Raw genomic sequence first — 18,240 nt, forward strand, 5'->3', positions numbered from 1 at the left:
AGATGAGAGGCGTCCGTAATTTACATCATAGGTAGACCTCAACTATGGGAGACAAACTGAGAAAAAAAATCCAGAAAATCACATTGTCTGTTTTTTTTTCATTTTATTTGCATATTATGGTGGAAAATAAGTATTTGGTCAGAAACAAGCAATCAAGATTTCTGGCTCTCACAGACCTGTAACTTCTTCTTTAAGAGTCTCCTCTTTCCTCCACTCATTACCTGTAGTAATGGCACCTGTTTAAACTTGTTATCAGTATAAAAAGACACCTGTGCACACCCTCAAACAGTCTGACTCCAAACTCCACTATGGTGAAGACCAAAGAGCTGTCAAAGGACACCAGAAACAAAATTGTAGCCCTGCACCAGGCTGGGAAGACTGAATCTGCAATAGCCAACCAGCTTGGAGTGAAGAAATCAACTGTGGGAGCAATAATTAGAAAATGGAAGACATACAAGACCACTGATAATCTCCCTCGATCTGGTGCTCCACGCAAAATCCCACCCCGTGGGGTCAGAATGATCACAAGAACGGTGAGCAAAAATCCGAGAACCACGCGGGGGGACCTAGTGAATGAACTGCAGAGAGCTGGGACCAATGTAACAAGGCCTACCATAAGTAACACACTACGCCACCATGGACTCAGATCCTGCAGTGCCAGACGTGTCCCACTGCTTAAGCCTGTACATGTCCGGGCCCGTCTGAAGTTTGCTAGAGAGCATTTGGATGATCCAGAGGAGTTTTGGGAGAATGTCCTATGGTCTGATGAAACCAAACTGGAACTGTTTGGTAGAAACATAACTTGTCGTGTTTGGAGGAAAAAGAATACTGAGTTGCATCCATCAAACACCATACCTACTGTAAAGCATGGTGGTGGAAACATCATGCTTTGGGGCTGTTTCTCTGCAAAGGGGCCAGGACGACTGATCCGGGTACATGAAAGAATGAATGGGGCCATGTATCGTGAGATTTTGAGTGCAAACCTCCTTCCATCAGCAAGGGCATTGAATATGAAACGTGGCTGGGTCTTTCAACATGACAATGATCCAAAGCACACCGCCAGGGCAACGAAGGAGTGGCTTCGTAAGAAGCATTTCAAGGTCCTGGAGTGGCCTAGCCAGTCTCCAGATCTCAACCCTATAGAAAACCTTTGGAGGGAGTTGAAAGTCCATGTTGCCAAGCGAAAAGCCAAAAACATCACTGCTCTAGAGGAGATCTGCATGGAGGAATGGGCCAACATACCAACAACAGTGTGTGGCAACCTTGTGAAGACTTACAGAAAACGTTTGACCTCTGTCATTGCCAACAAAGGATATATCACAAAGTATTGAGATGAAATTTTGTTTCTGACCAAATACTTATTTTCCACCATAATATGCAAATAAAATGAAAAAAAAAACAGACAATGTGATTTTCTGGATTTTTTTTTCTCAGTTTGTCTCCCATAGTTGAGGTCTACCTATGATGTAAATTACAGACGCCTCTCATCTTTTTAAGTGGTGGAACTTGCACTATTGCTGACTGACTAAATACTTTTTTGCCCCACTGTATGTCAGTGACACATATATATACAGGGTGGTCCAAAAGTAGGTGGACAGTATGTGTAATAGGATTATGAAGGGGGAGGTTTATCAAACATGGTGTAAAGTGAAACTGACTCAGTTGCCCTTAGCAACCAATCAGATTCCACTTTTCATACTTCACAGACTCTTTGGAAAATGAAAGGTGGAATCTGATTGGTTGCTAAGGGCAACTGAGTCAGTTTCACAGATCCAGTTTTCACAGATAAATCTCCCCCAAATCTGTTTTCTTTTCAGATAATTCAGATAACCCTTAATGGCAAATAATTTAAATACAGATCAAAGAAAATGGATTTTAAAAGAGTATTGGAAATCTCAAAATGCTGAAACAGTTGGAGCAAATTGGGTTAAAACATTTGATACTCAAGCCCCAAAGAGACAAACCATTTACTGCATTCGTGACAGATTCGATGCCACTGGCTCAATCCTTAATGCTCCAAAAACTGGTCGACCCAAAACAGCCTGTACAGAAAATAATAAGAAACTTGTTGCTGAAACATTTGTTCAGAGTCCAAAAAAGTCCACCAGAGGAGCCTCTTTAGAATTGGGAATTTCACGAGCTTCCATCATGCGAATCCTGAAACCTATTGGGTGGAAAGCTTATCGTCCACATCTAATTCATGGTTTATTGGAGGATGATCCAGACAGGCGGCTGCAATTTAGTGAGACTATGCTTAACGAAATTGAAGAAAATCCAGTAATTTTAGATAACATTATATGGAGTGATGAAGCTTCTAATTATCTGGCCAAATTAACAGACATAATTGTATTTACTGGTGTAATGAGAACATGCATTTAACATTAGAGCAACAACTCAATGAGCCTGGTGTCAATGTTTGGGGTGGGATTTCAAGTTTTGGTGTTTTTGGACCTATTTTTTTAGCAGTCACAGGAGATAAGTATCTCGAAATTCTAATGAATCAAGTTGTTCCCCAGTTACAGGAACAGCCTAATTCAAATGACCTTTATTTCCAACAAGATGGGGCCCCTCCACATTATTCAAGAGTAGTCCGTGTTAGGGTCGGCGGAACGCACCAGATATAAATAATAGGGGGTGCGTTCGCCGCCCGGGGTCCACCGTGCGGTAGGTGACAAGACCGCTGCTGAGTAATGGCGAACGCACCAAAAGGTGAAGTACTGCGCTCGGGTTAACGTCACCCGAACGCTAAGAGCGGCTCTGTTCACACACAGAGTCGCAAACACAATAGACTTATGAGGACGCTGGCCCTGTTCACTTCACAGGTTAACCAGCGAGTGAGGTTGCAACGCAGACGCCAAGGACACTACTACTGCAGCGCGGCAATTACTATGGCCGCTGAACGACGGCGCCGGAATGACCGAGCACCGTCGGACGCTAGTGTGCAGTGCAGGAGGCACAGTGGCGTGTAGCTTGCCACAATCTGGAGCTGACTACCCAACAATCTGTCACCATTCGTAATAACCGAGGGAAGGGGTTTCAAATGAGTCAGTCACCAGTCCATGCATCCATCACCATACACACACAGCATAATATGCTACACTAGCGCATGGCCGAGCCGCCATGCGGGCTTTTTATAGCCATGCGCTTCCGGGACCTTCCAGTACTATAGGAAGGACCAATCAGATCCGACATAGGACCTGCACATGTGACCCCTGCTCTCCACTGAGAAGACAAGTTGCGGGCATGCCCAGTAGCACGGCACGAGGACTTAGCCTCCGGAGCAGTTCCCTGCAAGGCAGGTTGCGCCACCATTGCTGTACCAGAGGTGGCAGCAACATCCAGGCTCACAGAACAAGTCTGAGGGAAATGCCTGGTTCGCCGAGAATGCTGAGCAGGAGTCCGAGCGGTCGGAGGAGAATGGGAGACCGCAGGATGTCTGGCTCTGGATTCCCGCTGTGCAGTGCCAGGAATCCGACGCCTAACATTACCCCCCGCTCTGAGCACCACTGCACTCAAAAGCCGCGATCAGGAGCGGTGCGTGAATGTTTTCCACCGGCTCCCAGGTCCGAGCCTCGGGACCATGACCCCTCCAGTCCACCAAATAAAATTGTTTGCCATGGACAAACCTGCGCCCCATGATGGCGTTAACCTCAAACTCGTCAGACGATAAGTCTGATGATCCGGCAGATGGCTCGGAAAACCGGGCCATGTGAACTGGTTTGAGGAGGGACACATGAAACACGTCCGAGATGGCCAAATGTGGAGGAAGAGCCAGGCGGTAGACCACCGAGCTAAGTCGCTCAAGGACCTTGAATGGTCCAATGTATCGTGGCGCGAACTTGGGCGACTCAACCCGCAGTTTAATGTTTCGGGTGGAGAGCCATACCATGTCGCCAGGGGAGAAGCTTGGAGCCGGACGCCGGTGTGCGTCAGTGGAGATCCTCATTCTCTCCTTGGAAGCTCGGATAGCATCCTGGGTGCGATCCCAAATGTCACGTGCCTCCACCGCCCAGTCTGCCACCCTGGAGTCGGTGGAAGACACGGGCATGGGCACAGGGACGCATGGATGCTGACCGTAATTTAGGAGGAATGGGGTTTGACCGGTGGAGTCGGCCACAGCATTGTTCAACGCGAACTCTGCCCACGGCAGCCAGGATGCCCAGTCGTCCTGTCTGGCCGAGACAAAATGTCGAAGATATGTTATCAGGGTCTGGTTGGCTCTCTCTACCAACCCATTCGTCTCGGGATGATAGGCCGAGGAGAGGTTCAGCTCAATGCTGAGTAGAGAACAGAGCTCTCTCCAAAAACGGGACGCAAACTGAGGGCCACGGTCACTGACAATCTTGTCCGGCATGCCGTGCAGGCGGAAAACATGCTTGATGAACAAGACTGCCAGGCCCCGCGCTGAAGGTAACCGGGAGAGAGGTACCAAGTGCACCATCTTAGAGAAATGGTCGGTGACAACCCAAATGACCGTGCTGCCGCTGGACTTGGGTAGCCCCACCACAAAGTCCATACCGACCATCTCCCAGGGCCTGTCTGCTATCGGCAGAGGAAAAAGAAGCCCAGCGGGCCGCTGCCGACAGGACCTATTCCGGGCGCAAGAGACGCACGCCTCAATATAGTCCTTGACGTCACGGGCCATATGTGGCCACCAGTACGTCCTCGCCAAAAGCTCAGAGGTCCGTTTTGTCCCAAAATGTCCACCCACTCTGGACGAATGGGCCCAAGAGAGGACCTTCGGTCGCAGACGGGCAGGGACAAATGTCTTGCCCGGAGGTACTGACTCAAGGGCAACCGGAGCCACAGTCCTCAGGCTCTCAGATGGGACGATCAGCCGAGGCTCCTCCTCCTCTTCCTCCGATGAAACCACGGAGCGGGAGAGAGCATCGGCCCGGACGTTCTTCTCCCCGGAGAGAAAGTGGAGGGTGAAATGGAACCGGGAAAAGAACAAAGACCATCTGGCCTGGCGAGAGTTTAGCCGCTGGGCTGTTTGTAAATATGCCAAGTTTTTGTGGTCGGTGAACACCTGGAAAGGGTGGCGAGCCCCCTCCAGGAGGTGTCTCCACTCCGAGAAGGCCAACTTCATCGCTAGAACTCCCTGTCCCCGATGGCATAATTCTTCTCCGCCGGTGTGAAGGTCTTGGAGAAAAAGAAGCATGGATGCTTCCGACCTTGCGTGTCCTTCTGGAACAGGACCGCTCCAGCACCGACGGAAGAGGCATCCACTTCCAGAATGAAAGGTTTGTCTACATCGGGGCGATGTAGAATGGGAGCACTAGCGAAATGGGACTTAATGGTGGAGAAGGCCTTGGAGACCAGTTCCGACCACAACTTGGGATTTGCACCCTTCTTGGTGAGGGCTACCAAGGGTGCTACCAAAGTCGAGAAGTGGGGAATGAATTGGCGATAATAGTTTATGAACCCCATAAAGCGCTGCACCGCTTTGAGAGAATGAGGTTCCTGCCAATCCATCACCGCCTGTAGCTTGGCAGGATCCATGGCCAATCCCTGGGTGGAGATGATATAGCCCAGGAAAGGCAAGGACTCCTGCTCAAACACACACTTCTCCAACTTGGCATAGAGGGAGTTCGCCCGCAGGCGATCGAAAACTTTGCAAACCTCTCTCCGGTGGGAGTCAATATCTGAAGAGTAGATGAGAATATCATCCAGATAGACTACAACCGAGGTGGTAAGCATATCCCGGAAGATATCGTTTACAAAGTCTTGGAAGACGGCCGGGGCATTGCAGAGGCCGAAGGGCATCACCAGGTATTCATAGTGCCCGTCTCTGGTGTTAAATGCTGTCTTCCATTCATCCCCATCACGGATGCGAATCAGGTTGTAAGCCCCCCGCAGATCAAGTTTGGTAAATACCCTCGCTCCTCGTAGCCTATCAAACAGTTCTGATATCAGGGGCAGAGGATACTTATTCTTAACGGTGATGGCGTTAAGACCCCTGTAATCAATGCAAGGACGTAGTTCCCCACTCTTCTTCTGGACGAAGAAGAATCCCGCCCCCGCTGGTGACACTGACTTCCTAATGAATCCTCTTGCCAGATTCTCCCTGATATATTGAGACATGACCTCAGTCTCTGGGAGAGATAGGGGATAGACTCGACCCCGGGGTGGCTCAGCACCAGGCAAGAGGTCAATAGGACAGTCATAGGGGCGATGCGGTGGAAGGGTCTCCGCCGCCTTTTTGGAGAACACGTCTGCATACTGTCGATTGTGTTTGGGGAGCGAGGAGAGATCAGCGGGAACCTCGGTGGAGGCAACCTGAACGCACTCCCTCAGACATCTACCCTCACATGATTTACTCCACCCAATAATCCTCCCTGAGGACCACTCTATATGGGGGGAGTGATACCGCAGCCAGGGAACCCCTAGAAGTACTTGGTCAATACCCTCGGGCATGACGAGGAGGGATATTGTCTCCTGATGAGACGGGGCCACTGAGAGTACTAAGGGAACGGTCTGGTGAGTTATCTGTGAGGGTAGGGTAGTGCCGTTCACCACTCTGACGGTGACTGGTGTAGACATCATAACCAGGGGTATAGCGTGCCGTTGGGCGAAGGCTGACGACATAAAATTGCCCTCTGCCCCGGAATCCACGCAAACCTCCACCGCCAGAGTGGAAGAATCAAACCCAAGAGTCCCCTTAAAGGACAGCTTGGAGGAAAACGTCGCTGACTCTAGTGCGCCGCCTCCTACGGCCACTAGGCGCGAGCGTTCTCCCTGCTGCTGTGGGCACCGGTTGGCACGGTGACCGGACTGCCGACAAATATGACAGCTCACAGGAGCTCGAGCGAACCGGAGCCTAGATCCCTCACGGGAAGCCCCCTGACGCTCGGACGCCCAATTGGAAGATTCCAGAGGTTTAGAAAAACAAGGTGCCAACCTAAACCTCTGCCTACACTGGTCCCGCTCCAACCTTCGCTCGGTAAAGCGAAGATCTATTCGGGTGGAGACAGTGATAAGCTCCTCCAGTGTAGCGGGAATCTCCCTGGTGGCCAGAGCGTCCTTCACATGGCCAGCCAAACCTCTCCAGAATGCCGGAATGAGGACCTTATCTGGCCACTCTAATTCTGAGGCCAGCGTCCGGAACTGGATGGCGAAGTGACTGACCATGGACGAGCCCTGTGATACATGCCAGCAGCCGGAGCGCGGTGTCATGGGTGACTCGTGGTCCCAGGAAGACCTGTTTCAGCGTGTCTAAGAACCGCGAGACACACTGCACCACATGATCACCACGCTCCCACAGCGGTGTGGCCCACTCCAAAGCCCTGCCCGACAGAAGGGAAATGATAAATCCCACTTTAGCCCGCTCAGAGGGGAATCGGGCGGCCAGTAGCTCCAACTGTATAGAGCACTGGCTTACGAAACCCCTACAAGCAGCACTATCACCCGAGAACTTTTCGGGCAGCGGGAGGTGGGACAAAGTCGGGGCAGGGATGGCTGTGGTCACACGGGAGGCAGCCTCTGTGGCTGCCTGAACAGCGACTGCAGTAACATCCGCAGCTGAGGCTGAACGCTCGAGAGCCGCCAACCTGCCCTGCAGCTGCCGGATGTACTGCAGCAGTCGCTGTTCATCCGCCATTACTAGCCAGACCCTGGCGCTAGTGTAATGTTAGGGTCGGTGGAACGCACCAGATATAAATAATAGGGGGTGCGTTCGCCGCCCGGGGTCCACCGTGCGGTAGGTGACAAGACCGCTGCTGAGTAATGGCGAACACACCAAAAGGTGAAGTACTGTGCTCGGGTTAACGTCACCTGAATGCTAAGAGCGGCTCTGTTCACACACAGAGTCGCTAACACAATAGACTTATGAGGACGCTGGCCCTGGTCACTTCACAGGTTAACCAGCGAGTGACGCTGCTACTGCAGCGCGGCAATTACTATGGCCGCTGAACGACGGCGCCGGAATGACCGAGCACCGTCAGACGCTAGTGTGCAGTGCAGGAGGCACAGTGGCGTGTAGCTTGCCACAATCTGGAGCTGACTACCCAACAATCTGTCACCATTCGTAATAACCGAGGGAAGGGGTTTCAAATGAGTCAGTCACCAGTCCATGCATCCATCACCATACACACACAGCATAATATGCTACACTAGCGCATGGCCGAGCCGCCATGCGGGCTTTTTATAGCCATGCGCTTCCGGGACCTTCCAGTACTATAGGAAGGACCAATCAGATCCGACATAGGACCTGCACATGTGACCCCTGCTCTCCACTGAGAAGACAAGTTGCGGGCATGCCCAGTAGCACGGCACGAGGACTTAGCCTCCGGAGCAGTTCCCTGCAAGGCAGGTTGCGCCACCATTGCTGTACCAGAGGTGGCAGCAACATCCAGGCTCACAGAACAAGTCTGAGGGAAATGCCTGGTTCGCCGAGAATGCTGAGCAGGAGTCCAAGCGGTCGGAGGAGAATGGGAGACCGCAGGATGTCTGGCTCTGGATTCCCGCTGTGCAGTGCCAGGAATACGACGCCTAACAGTCCGTGAGTATCTTGATTAAATATTTCCTAATAAATGGATTGGCCAAAGAGGCCCACTTGATTGGCCGGCACGTTCACCAGACTTGACCCCAATGGATTTTTTTCTTTTGGGGACTACTCAAGGACAAAGTTTATAGTCGAAAACCAATAAGTGTCAGTGATTTGAAAAATTACATAAGAGATGATTTTCTAGAAATTAATACCCAAAGAGACTTGTGCAAAAAATGTTTGTCGAAGCGTAAGAGGCAGACTTCAAAGCTGTGCAAATTGTGATGGAAAACAGTTTGGGCACCTGCGCTGATAAAATTTAAGGGCTTTGGTATTATTGTTCAGAATACAATTTAATTGTCAATGTTATGCTTGTGTTAGTAAATATAATTTTATATATAAACCAAAATAAATGTTATTATTTTCCGTCCACCTTCTTTTGGACCACCCTGTATAATAATAACAAATTACCGTATATACTCGAATATAAGCCAAGATTTTCAGCCCATTTTTTATGGCTGAAAGTCCCCCTCTCTGCTTATATTCGAGTCATATACCGGGGGGGAGGGGGGGCGGGGGTGTCAGGTCATACTTACCCGTCCTGGCATGATCTCTGCAGCCCCCAGCTTCTCTGCGATCTCCCTTCCTTCCTTAAGTGGTCACATGGTACCGCTCATTACACTCATGAATATGCACATATTCATGAGTGTAATGAGCAGTACCATGTGACCGCTGAAGGCAGGAAGGGAGATAGCGGAGAAGCTGGGGGCTGCAGAGATCGTGCCAGGACGGGTAAGTATAGCGATACTCACCTGTCCGGGGTCCATCGCTGCTTGCTGCTGCCTGGCACGTCATCTGTCAGTGACGTTCAGACAGTAGAGGGCACGGTGACGTGGTTAGTGCGCGCCGTGCCCCCTGCAGTCTGATCGTCACTGACAGATGACGTGCCAGACAGCAGCAAGCAGCGATGGACCAGGGGACAGGTGAATATCTCAGGTGCCAGCAGTGACACCGGCACCTAGCCCCAGCAACGGAGAGGTGAGTATGTCATTTTTTTTAATTTTTAAATGCAGCAGCGGCAGCACATGGTATAATCTATGGAGCATCTTATGGGGGCATCATATAGGGGAATAATCTATGGAGCATCTTATAGGGACAGCATATAGGGGCATAATCTATAGAGCATCTTATAGGGGCAGCATATAGGGGAATAGTCTTTGGAGCATCTTATGGGGGCAGCATATGGGGGAATAATCTATGGAGCATCTCATAAGGGCAGCATATGGGGGCATAATCTATGGAGCATCTTATGGGGGCAGCATATGGGGGTATAATCTATGGAGCATCTTATGGGGGCAGCATATGGGGTCTATTCTATGGAGCATCTTATGGGGCATAATCTATGAAACATCTTATGGGGCCATAACCTTTATAGAGCAGTATATGGGGCATATTCTATCTTATGGGGCTATCATGAACTGTATGGAGCATTATGTGGGGCTCCTGATTCAATATGGATATTCAAAAACATTTAACCTACTGATGTCTCAATTAATTTTACTTTTATTGGCATCTATTTTTATTTTTTAAATTTACCAGTAGCTGCTGCATTTTCCACCCTAGGCTTATACTTGAGTCAATAACTTTTCCCAGTTTTGTGTGGCAAAATTAGGGGGGTCGGCTTATACTCGGGTCAGCTTATACTCGATTATATACGGTACTACTGCGCTTAGAGTCTCTCGTTTGTTGGGGTTTACACCTAAATTTTTTATAAGAGGAAAAAGTATCCAGCTGTTATAAACCTTAGTTATGCCACTAAAAAAATATATGTGCATACAAAAACCAGATTAGGACGGAGTATGGCAATTCATAAATAGATAATTCACCTAAGATGCCAATATGCCCGCTTCAAGTAAAAGATAAATACCTCATATTATTAGGTATAGACAATTCCACACTGTCTTAGGAAGATAGTCCAAATAACAGTCAGGAAAAAGCGGTAATCAGAAGACCAGTATCCCGCGGTCACTTTGATTATGAGCGGCGGTAATCAAAATGCATCCACATGAATCCTGGGTTGATGTAGTCCGTGGTTTCACATATATCGGTGCTGCTCCGGCCGGTAGCAGCCACCGCTAGGTTACTGGACAAAAAAGACAGTACCACATGTCTCTGACGTCACGCAGGTCCTGTGCTATCGAGCACGTACGTGACTGTTGAGCACGGAAGATACTGCCTTTTTGTCCGGTAACCTAGCGGTAGCTGCTACTGGCACCATTAACCCATGTAAAAAAAATGGAAGAACACACACTACTTGTTTGAAATAAACACTCTACAACACTTTCCCTTGTTCACCAATTTATTGACACAATAATTCCCAATCAGGTCGAACGTAGTCCACTGATGTGAACAGAGCACACCTTGATTCCTATCACCACACTCCTTCCATCTCAGCAGCCTGTAACTTATGTGCAGCAATTTTTGAGAACTTACATTTAGATTCTGCCCTATGCCGCCAAAGCCTTAATAACATTATAGAGACTCTGTCAGCACAAAAATAATTGTGAATGCAAAGTACAGGCCACACACCTTTTGGAGCGGCCTAATATTTATGTGCACCTTCCCACCTACTTGTTTTCCATTTTTATCCTCCTTTCTCTGGCTTTATAAATCCTGAGCAGTCAATCAAAGAAGAGGGCGAGGTGGGGGATGGGCGATAGAGGCAAAACAAGTAGATGATAGGAAGGTGTATATAAATGATTGGGCCCGCCAAGGGTGCACTGAGTGCCTGTACTTGGTTTGAACAGTCATTCTGTGCTGACAGAGTCCCTTTAAAGTATTCATGACATACACCTCCCCGCCGTTCTCCAGCTGCTAATTGACAGACTTCTCCCTATTAGGGAATGTGCAGATGATCAGTAATCGCTGCGAGTTTGACGCCGCGTACTAATGCATGTTCAAACCCGCAGCATCCAGATGTTACAGCATAGTGGATGGGATTTCTAGAAGTCCCATGTCCACTATGTGTGCACCGACGCCCACGGCTCACCCGCGGAGGTGGACATGCAGCGTCTCTCCAGTCACTAGTCTCCACAAGAGAAATTTCTCCCGTATAATGTATTTGACTGTGAATCTGCATAGTTCAGTGAAAACATGTGTATTCAACTGCGTTCAATAGACGGCAGCACTTTGGACACAGCGGACATGCGCTGAGTCCAAAGCGCTGCCACTTCCGTGTGCACTTGGCCTTAATGTAGTTGCAAATATTTGTCTAAAATTTACTTTGGATTTTACCAGGCATACAAAGAAGTAAAATTCACATTGAAAATCCAAAGGAGAAATTAACATAACCCCTCTTACACTATAATACAATAATCCCTATCAAGTGGGAATACAAAGGTACTTAGGTTATTATAGATTGCCTTTTATTCTGACACCATTTTATTTTAATCCTAGGCAAAAGGTTTTGATTGGCTACCAGCCAGATTACCCCAACATTGCAAAATCATCATGACAACCAGGAATTCCCACCTGTCATACAAACGCCTACTGTCACGTTCAGATGTCCAAATAGAAGAGTTGGAAATTACGTCCAATAGAGATGAATGCTTGGGCATATTTCATAAACATTTAGCAATGCCAAGCAGAAAAGTTTCACCTTGTTTGATGGAGAGCTTTGAAAACAAGAAAAGGAAAATCAGCCCTCTCCAGCTAGCAGCTCTGGCCAGCGAGCTCCGTATCTGCCCAGATGTGGCCCACTGTATCACTAGTCCCCTAGAAATACTGTCCACAGAACAGCTCTGGTCATTGCTCATAAAGCATTGGGTTAAGCACTACAGCTGGCCTTGCGAAGGGAAAAAGAAGTGTAAAATGCCCAAGGCAGCTTTTGGCAGTGATCTTCATAATTCAGGTAAATTGGTGAATATAACACAGAAAGCCAAGAAATTGAAATATTTGGTTCCTGCAAAATGTATCTAAAGCTGTGTGCAGACCGAAGATAACTAGACCAGGAGGTCATGTCTAGTAGAATTTGGTAAAAATGACCGGTTAGGCTATGTGCACACGTGTGGAATTCCATTCCGCGGGAAATATGCGAGGAAACCGCATTTTAAATTCCCGCCTATTTCCCGCGGAAAGCTAGCGATTTGCAAGTGTAATTAGCTTGCAGAATGCTAGCGTATTCCAAGCGATCTGTAGCATCGCTTGGAAAATGGATTGACAGGTTGGTCACACTCGTCAAACATAGTGTTTGACAAGTGTGACCAACTTTTTACTATTGAGGCCGCCTATGCAGCATCAGTAGTTAAAAGATCTAATGTTAAAAATAAAAAAAAATAAAAAATCGTGTTATTCTCACCTTTCGACGTCCCACACAGCGATCTTGATCATCGTGATGCTTCCGGCAACTCCCGTTCCCAGCGATGCCTTGCGACAATGACCTTTGATGTGTCGCGGTCTCGCGAGACCGTTACGGTATCGCGAGACCGCGACGTCATCAAAGGTCATTGTTGCAAGGCATCCCTGGGAACCGGAGTTGGCGGGAGCATCGCTGAGGCCTGGTGACGCTGCGGGGGACGCCGGAAGGTGAGAATATCACGATTTTTTTATTTTAATTCTATTTTTTTACCGGGATATGGTACCCAGAGCCTGGAGAAGAATCTACGAACCGTGGGTACCATCTGCCAATGTTCTGCTTACTTTTCGCATGGTGGGCACAGCCACATGCGGAAAGTAAGCGGAACAATGCATTCCTATGTGTGCGGATTTTCCCGCGATTCCGCACAAAGAATGAGCATGCTGCGTATTTTTCCGCGATGCAATTCCGCTGCGGAAATATCCGCAGCATTAGCACAGCATGTGCGGAATCACATAAGATTGCATAGGATGCTTTTTTTGGCAAAATCGCACGTTTAAAATCGCCACGAAAACGCAAAAAAAACGCTGCGTGTGAACACATCCTTACATATAAATCAATCTAATAAGACCTATAGTGAATAGCCATCACCTCCCATACTAAATGGTCACCTTTGGCCACCCGTTTTTTTTCCTTTTAGTTAAATATTGTATGTATATCAAAATGTTATTATTTAGAACATTAGTTAAATGTGCAAAAAAACAAGAAACAAGCCCTCATACCAGTCCATCAACAAAAGAAAAGGTTCTGGGTCCCAGAAATTGTCGTAAACCAGAATATCTTTTTTTTTTTTAACAAAGACTATATTTTTTCAACCACTAATACTGTATATACATGTGTGTATGTATGTGTGTATATATAATATACATCATGTACGTGTGTGTATATACGTGTGTTTTTTCCCCATTTCTTCAGTATATTATATGGGAAACTAAATGGTGTAATTAAAAATTACAATTACTTCAGCAAAAAAAAAAAAAAAACGTATTTGAAAGATAAAATAATTATGTCTCTTGAAAAGAAGTGAGGAAAAAAGTGAATGCAACAAAGCAAAAACCAAAAAAAACAAAGTGCCCGGTTGTTAAGGGGCTGTATGCAGTTTACATAGTGAAGTCTAGTGACAAATCCACGGCTGCATGTAAGATTTGCTTTTTTGTTGCAGTAGACCACAACTGTGATAGTAATTTCCATTTAGATTTTTATCAGTAATTTAGTAGTTCAGGAAAAAGCCAAGTTAATGTTTCTTTTTCGCAGGATGTGACTTTATGCTCTTAATGTATATTTCTTTTTTACATGCGCGTAAAACGTTTACTTCCTTGGATGTGACGACATTATGTTTGTGCCCCGGTTTACAGGGTGGGTGGTAGATGTCTTGAGCTTACTGACCACCTCACATTGTGGTTTGCATGAAGATGATATCCTTCGGTTGCTGAAAAAGATGGGATACAAAAACCAGTATGAAGTGACTCCTCTACACTGGGCTGCCTTCCGACTGGCCACTGCAAAATGGATTTGGGAAAAACCAAATGGGTTGTTGCAAATTTGCCACCAATCTTTCCATGATGCTATTGTCTATGTAATATTCGGTAAGAAAGGTCTCTTTATTGAAGAGCAGTATTCAGCTATAAAAACAGCTTGCAAGCACGCTCCTTTCCCAAGAAACCGCCCATCTCTGTGGTGGCCAGTGCCCTTGGCTACGAGCAGTAAAGTAGGATTTTTACTAAGAGGTACTTTTTATTAAGATAAGACACCCCTTTATACATCTTGCTTATATTTGAAGCAAGACCTTGATGCTAGTCTAGTTGGACTTGTCCAGAGAATCCGAGTCCAGACCTGACAAAACCATGATGATATTATGAACCTTAAAATTGTGGATATGCCAGCTTCGCCAGCATTTGTAATAGCATTGCTTCTACAAGAAGAAAAAAGTGTGTCCAATTTTACACAAGTAAATTTCTGCGCCTGTATATTACGTCCCAGCCTGACCGTTCCACCCTGTCCCACTGGTGATCATTGTTTCATCAGCAGTCAGTGATCTGCCTTGTAGGTCTTACCCAGTCCTTTTACATGCAGGTGCAGCTATGCCAGGTGGTGACACTCTGGATTCTACTTTTCAGACCACAGGGAGTCGTAAAAGAAAACATTTTCATCACCTTCTTCTCAAGTACTTTCAGCAGATGGAACTTTCTCGACAGGTGTATGAAGAAGTGCCATGGCACCTGAAGATGACTGGCATGCTCCATGATTTGTATACCTTTGTATTAAACAAACAGTAAATAATCCACCATATTCTGTATAATATTGAACAGTTAAACTACTGTCATTGATGGAAAACTGTCATGTGGTGAGGGACAGACACAATGAAACAAATGTTTTCTAGACTATCTTAAAGGGAACCTTACACCAGCCTATCCACTATTAATCTAACCGTATGCTCCTGTAGGCAATTGAATAATAATAACAATGGTGGGTCAAGGTAAGTGTTACGGGTTGGCGGAACGCACCAAATACTAAAGATGGTATTTAGGTGCGTTCGCAGCCCGTGGTCCACCGTGCAGAGGTGTTAACTGCTGCTCGGTAATGGCGGACGCTACATGGCGGTATAATAATGGGACACAAGGGGTTAACCTCACCCAATGTGTACAGAGGCAAACTCTTAGCTCTCAGAGCCGCACAACCACCAAATAATAAATGTCGTAGCCTGTTATTGCTCACAGAGCTCGGCAGTGTGAGCGCTAGTGTATAGTCACAGAACTCAGCCCTTAGACTACAGGACTGAAGTCCCTCTAGACCGCTAGCGCTCGGCACCGCGACTGCGATGCCAGCAAGGATTAAACTACGTGTGCAAGTGTACACAGTGCCACTCAGGTGGAAGCCACTAATCGCCCTGAGTTGGGCCAGGTAAGCGCACATGTTGCGCAAGGCGTTGCATCGGCGTGGCTGTCACTTGCCGCAGTTCGATAGTGCCCTGCAGTGGGCAACACCATCGGACGCTAGTGTGCAGATGGCTGGTATGCACTGTGGCCTATAGACTAGCTACTGACAGGCGCAGACTCGGACTCTAAACCCTAACCACATTCGTATTATCAGAGGGAAGGGGTTTCATAATGAATCAGTCACCAGATACATGCATCCATCATCATACACTCCAAACTATTTCCGTCTATACTAGTGCATGGGCGAGCGGCCATGCAAACCTTTTATAGCTGCAGGCGACCGGGACCTTCCTGGCTTCTCGGATGGGCCAATCCAAACACGAGCAGGACCTGAGCACGTGACCCTCGATCTCCATTGGGAGATCACTCCACGGGCATGCTCAGTGGCCCGACATGAGAGCTTAGTCCCTGGAGAATCTCGTTGCTGAGCAGCATGCATTGTCATAGCTGTGCCAGAGGTGGCAGCAGCATGCAAACCCACGGAGTTGGCCTGGGCAGAGCGCCGGGACCGACAAATCTGCTGAGCAGGCTCCACTGCAGCCGAGGAAGAATGGGAGACCACTAGGTGCAAGGCTCTGGATTCCTGCTGTGCAGTGGCAGAAACCCGATGCCTGACAGTAAGGTGTATGATCAGTAATTGTACGATGGTTATAAATTAAAAATGTGCCTACTTGTGTGAAAATCTTTTACACCGAGTTATCAGGGAGGCACAGCATCCTGGCTGTGTTACCAAGTCATCCTTGGAAACATGCCTGCTCTCTTTTGGTTGATCGCACCATGGTGTGGTGATGTCAGAGCAGAGGTCTTTGAAATCCTGCACCTGCACTTCTGGGGTCGGAACGCCTCTGTCATGCACAGTGAGCCAAAGTATATACACTTCAGCCTCCCTAAGCTCACTGTACACAATCTCTCCTGCTTGACAGTCCGGAGTGCACCACTTCTGTTGGCGCACAGGAGAGATCATGCCATGCGCAGAAGCTTGCTGAGGTGTATACACATGATAGAGGCGTTCTGAGTGGAGATGAGCGAATTTGTTTGGATTTTGTCCCCGAATCTGATTTTGACATATTCAGGACGTATTTGAACACTATTCGTGCCGAATGTATGTCTTATTATCGGTTCTGAACATATTTGGTAATGTCTACTCCCTTTGACTCTAATGACGTTTGTCTGTGTTTGACGAATATTGCAAAAACAATATTCGATTCCGATCGTACTCGGAACCGAATCCGAACGAATTCGCTCATCTCTAGTTCTGAGCCTGGACCCTAAAAGTACGTGTGGGATTTCAAAGACATCTGCAATGACATCACCACGCCCTTGACTGATCACTCTAAAGAGAATAGACATATTTCCAATGATTACTCTATGCTGTAGCACACCAATGGCTCAGGGTAATGTTTTTCACACAAATAGTCAAAGTTTTCATTTACAAACTTGGCACAATGACTGCAATTGAGTTAGAAAAACCATTTTTATTGTCATTCAAGTGCTTGCGAGAGCATGGGGTCAAATTAATAGCTGGTTTCAGGTTCCCTTTAAGGGGAGTCTGTCAGCATTAAATGGCTGATCAAACCAACGCGAGGCGCTTGGTGCCTCCTTGGCATGGCTGATCAGCTCAGTGCCCATCTGCTTGTTTTCCATCTATATCTGTTCCCTCGTCCTTATTTGACAGCTTTGGCTTTGCAGAGGTCAGAGAAACGTGGAGCCTGAAGGAAATCAAGTAGGTGGTAAGGTCCACTGAACTGCTCGGCCATGCCAAGGCTGCACTGAGCGTCTGCACTTAGTGTGTTCAGTCATTTTTTGCTGACAGATTCCCTTAAACTCTTATAAATGTTGAGTATCTTTTGTCCATATATACTGTATGTCTTATCTAACTTCCCTTTTCTATCCCAGTACTTTAGACTTGATCCGTAGAAATATGAAGCATGGCTGTCAAATGAAAATGGATCTTATTAACTATTGGCAAATGCTGTTACGTTCAGGAATGGATCCGGCAGTGGACTGTCAAAAATTGTTACAGAATTTTGCTGGTAAATTACCATTATCTACAACATGCTGGTTTATAGTGACATGGCACTTCCAGCAGATCGCACCGTATTGTAGGCTGAGATAGGTTTAATAAGCTAATGGGGGATTAAGATCAGGATTACGGTGTTGTATATTGAACAACGCTATTGTAATATCTTTCCACTAGTACTAATAAAAAAGACCATATGCATCACGTATTAAATTCACGAATGTAAATTATACTTAGAATGGAAATATCTCTGCTCTCGCTAATGTCAGGGTGAATATAGCTTTAGGGATTCTGCACCCATACATATTTGGCATCAGTACCAGTTCTGTGTAGCAATATTATCCTTGTATCTCCAGTGAATGGAGACGCAATTTATGGATCCATA

At 47.1% G+C, this 18,240-nt stretch overlaps 1 protein-coding gene across 3 annotated transcripts in view; it reads left to right on the top strand.

Annotated features, from left to right (window-relative positions):
- Positions 1 to 18,240, top strand: part of LOC141088918 (putative tetratricopeptide repeat protein 41) — a 146,274-nt gene that overhangs the window by 60,489 nt on the left and 67,545 nt on the right. For all 3 annotated transcript variants that reach the window (XM_073575153.1, XM_073575154.1, XM_073575152.1), the window contains exons 6-9: positions 11,942 to 12,395; positions 14,255 to 14,485; positions 14,973 to 15,171; positions 17,732 to 17,868. In XM_073575153.1, coding sequence (XP_073431254.1) covers positions 11,942 to 12,395; positions 14,255 to 14,485; positions 14,973 to 15,171; positions 17,732 to 17,868 — 1,021 coding nt within the window. The remainder of the gene's footprint in view (positions 1 to 11,941; positions 12,396 to 14,254; positions 14,486 to 14,972; positions 15,172 to 17,731; positions 17,869 to 18,240) is intronic.

The sequence above is a fragment of the Dendrobates tinctorius genome, unplaced genomic scaffold, assembly GCF_039654945.1.
Source record: "Dendrobates tinctorius isolate UK_male_01 unplaced genomic scaffold, ASM3965494v1 ptg000043l, whole genome shotgun sequence".
Taxonomy (NCBI): domain Eukaryota; kingdom Metazoa; phylum Chordata; class Amphibia; order Anura; family Dendrobatidae; genus Dendrobates; species Dendrobates tinctorius.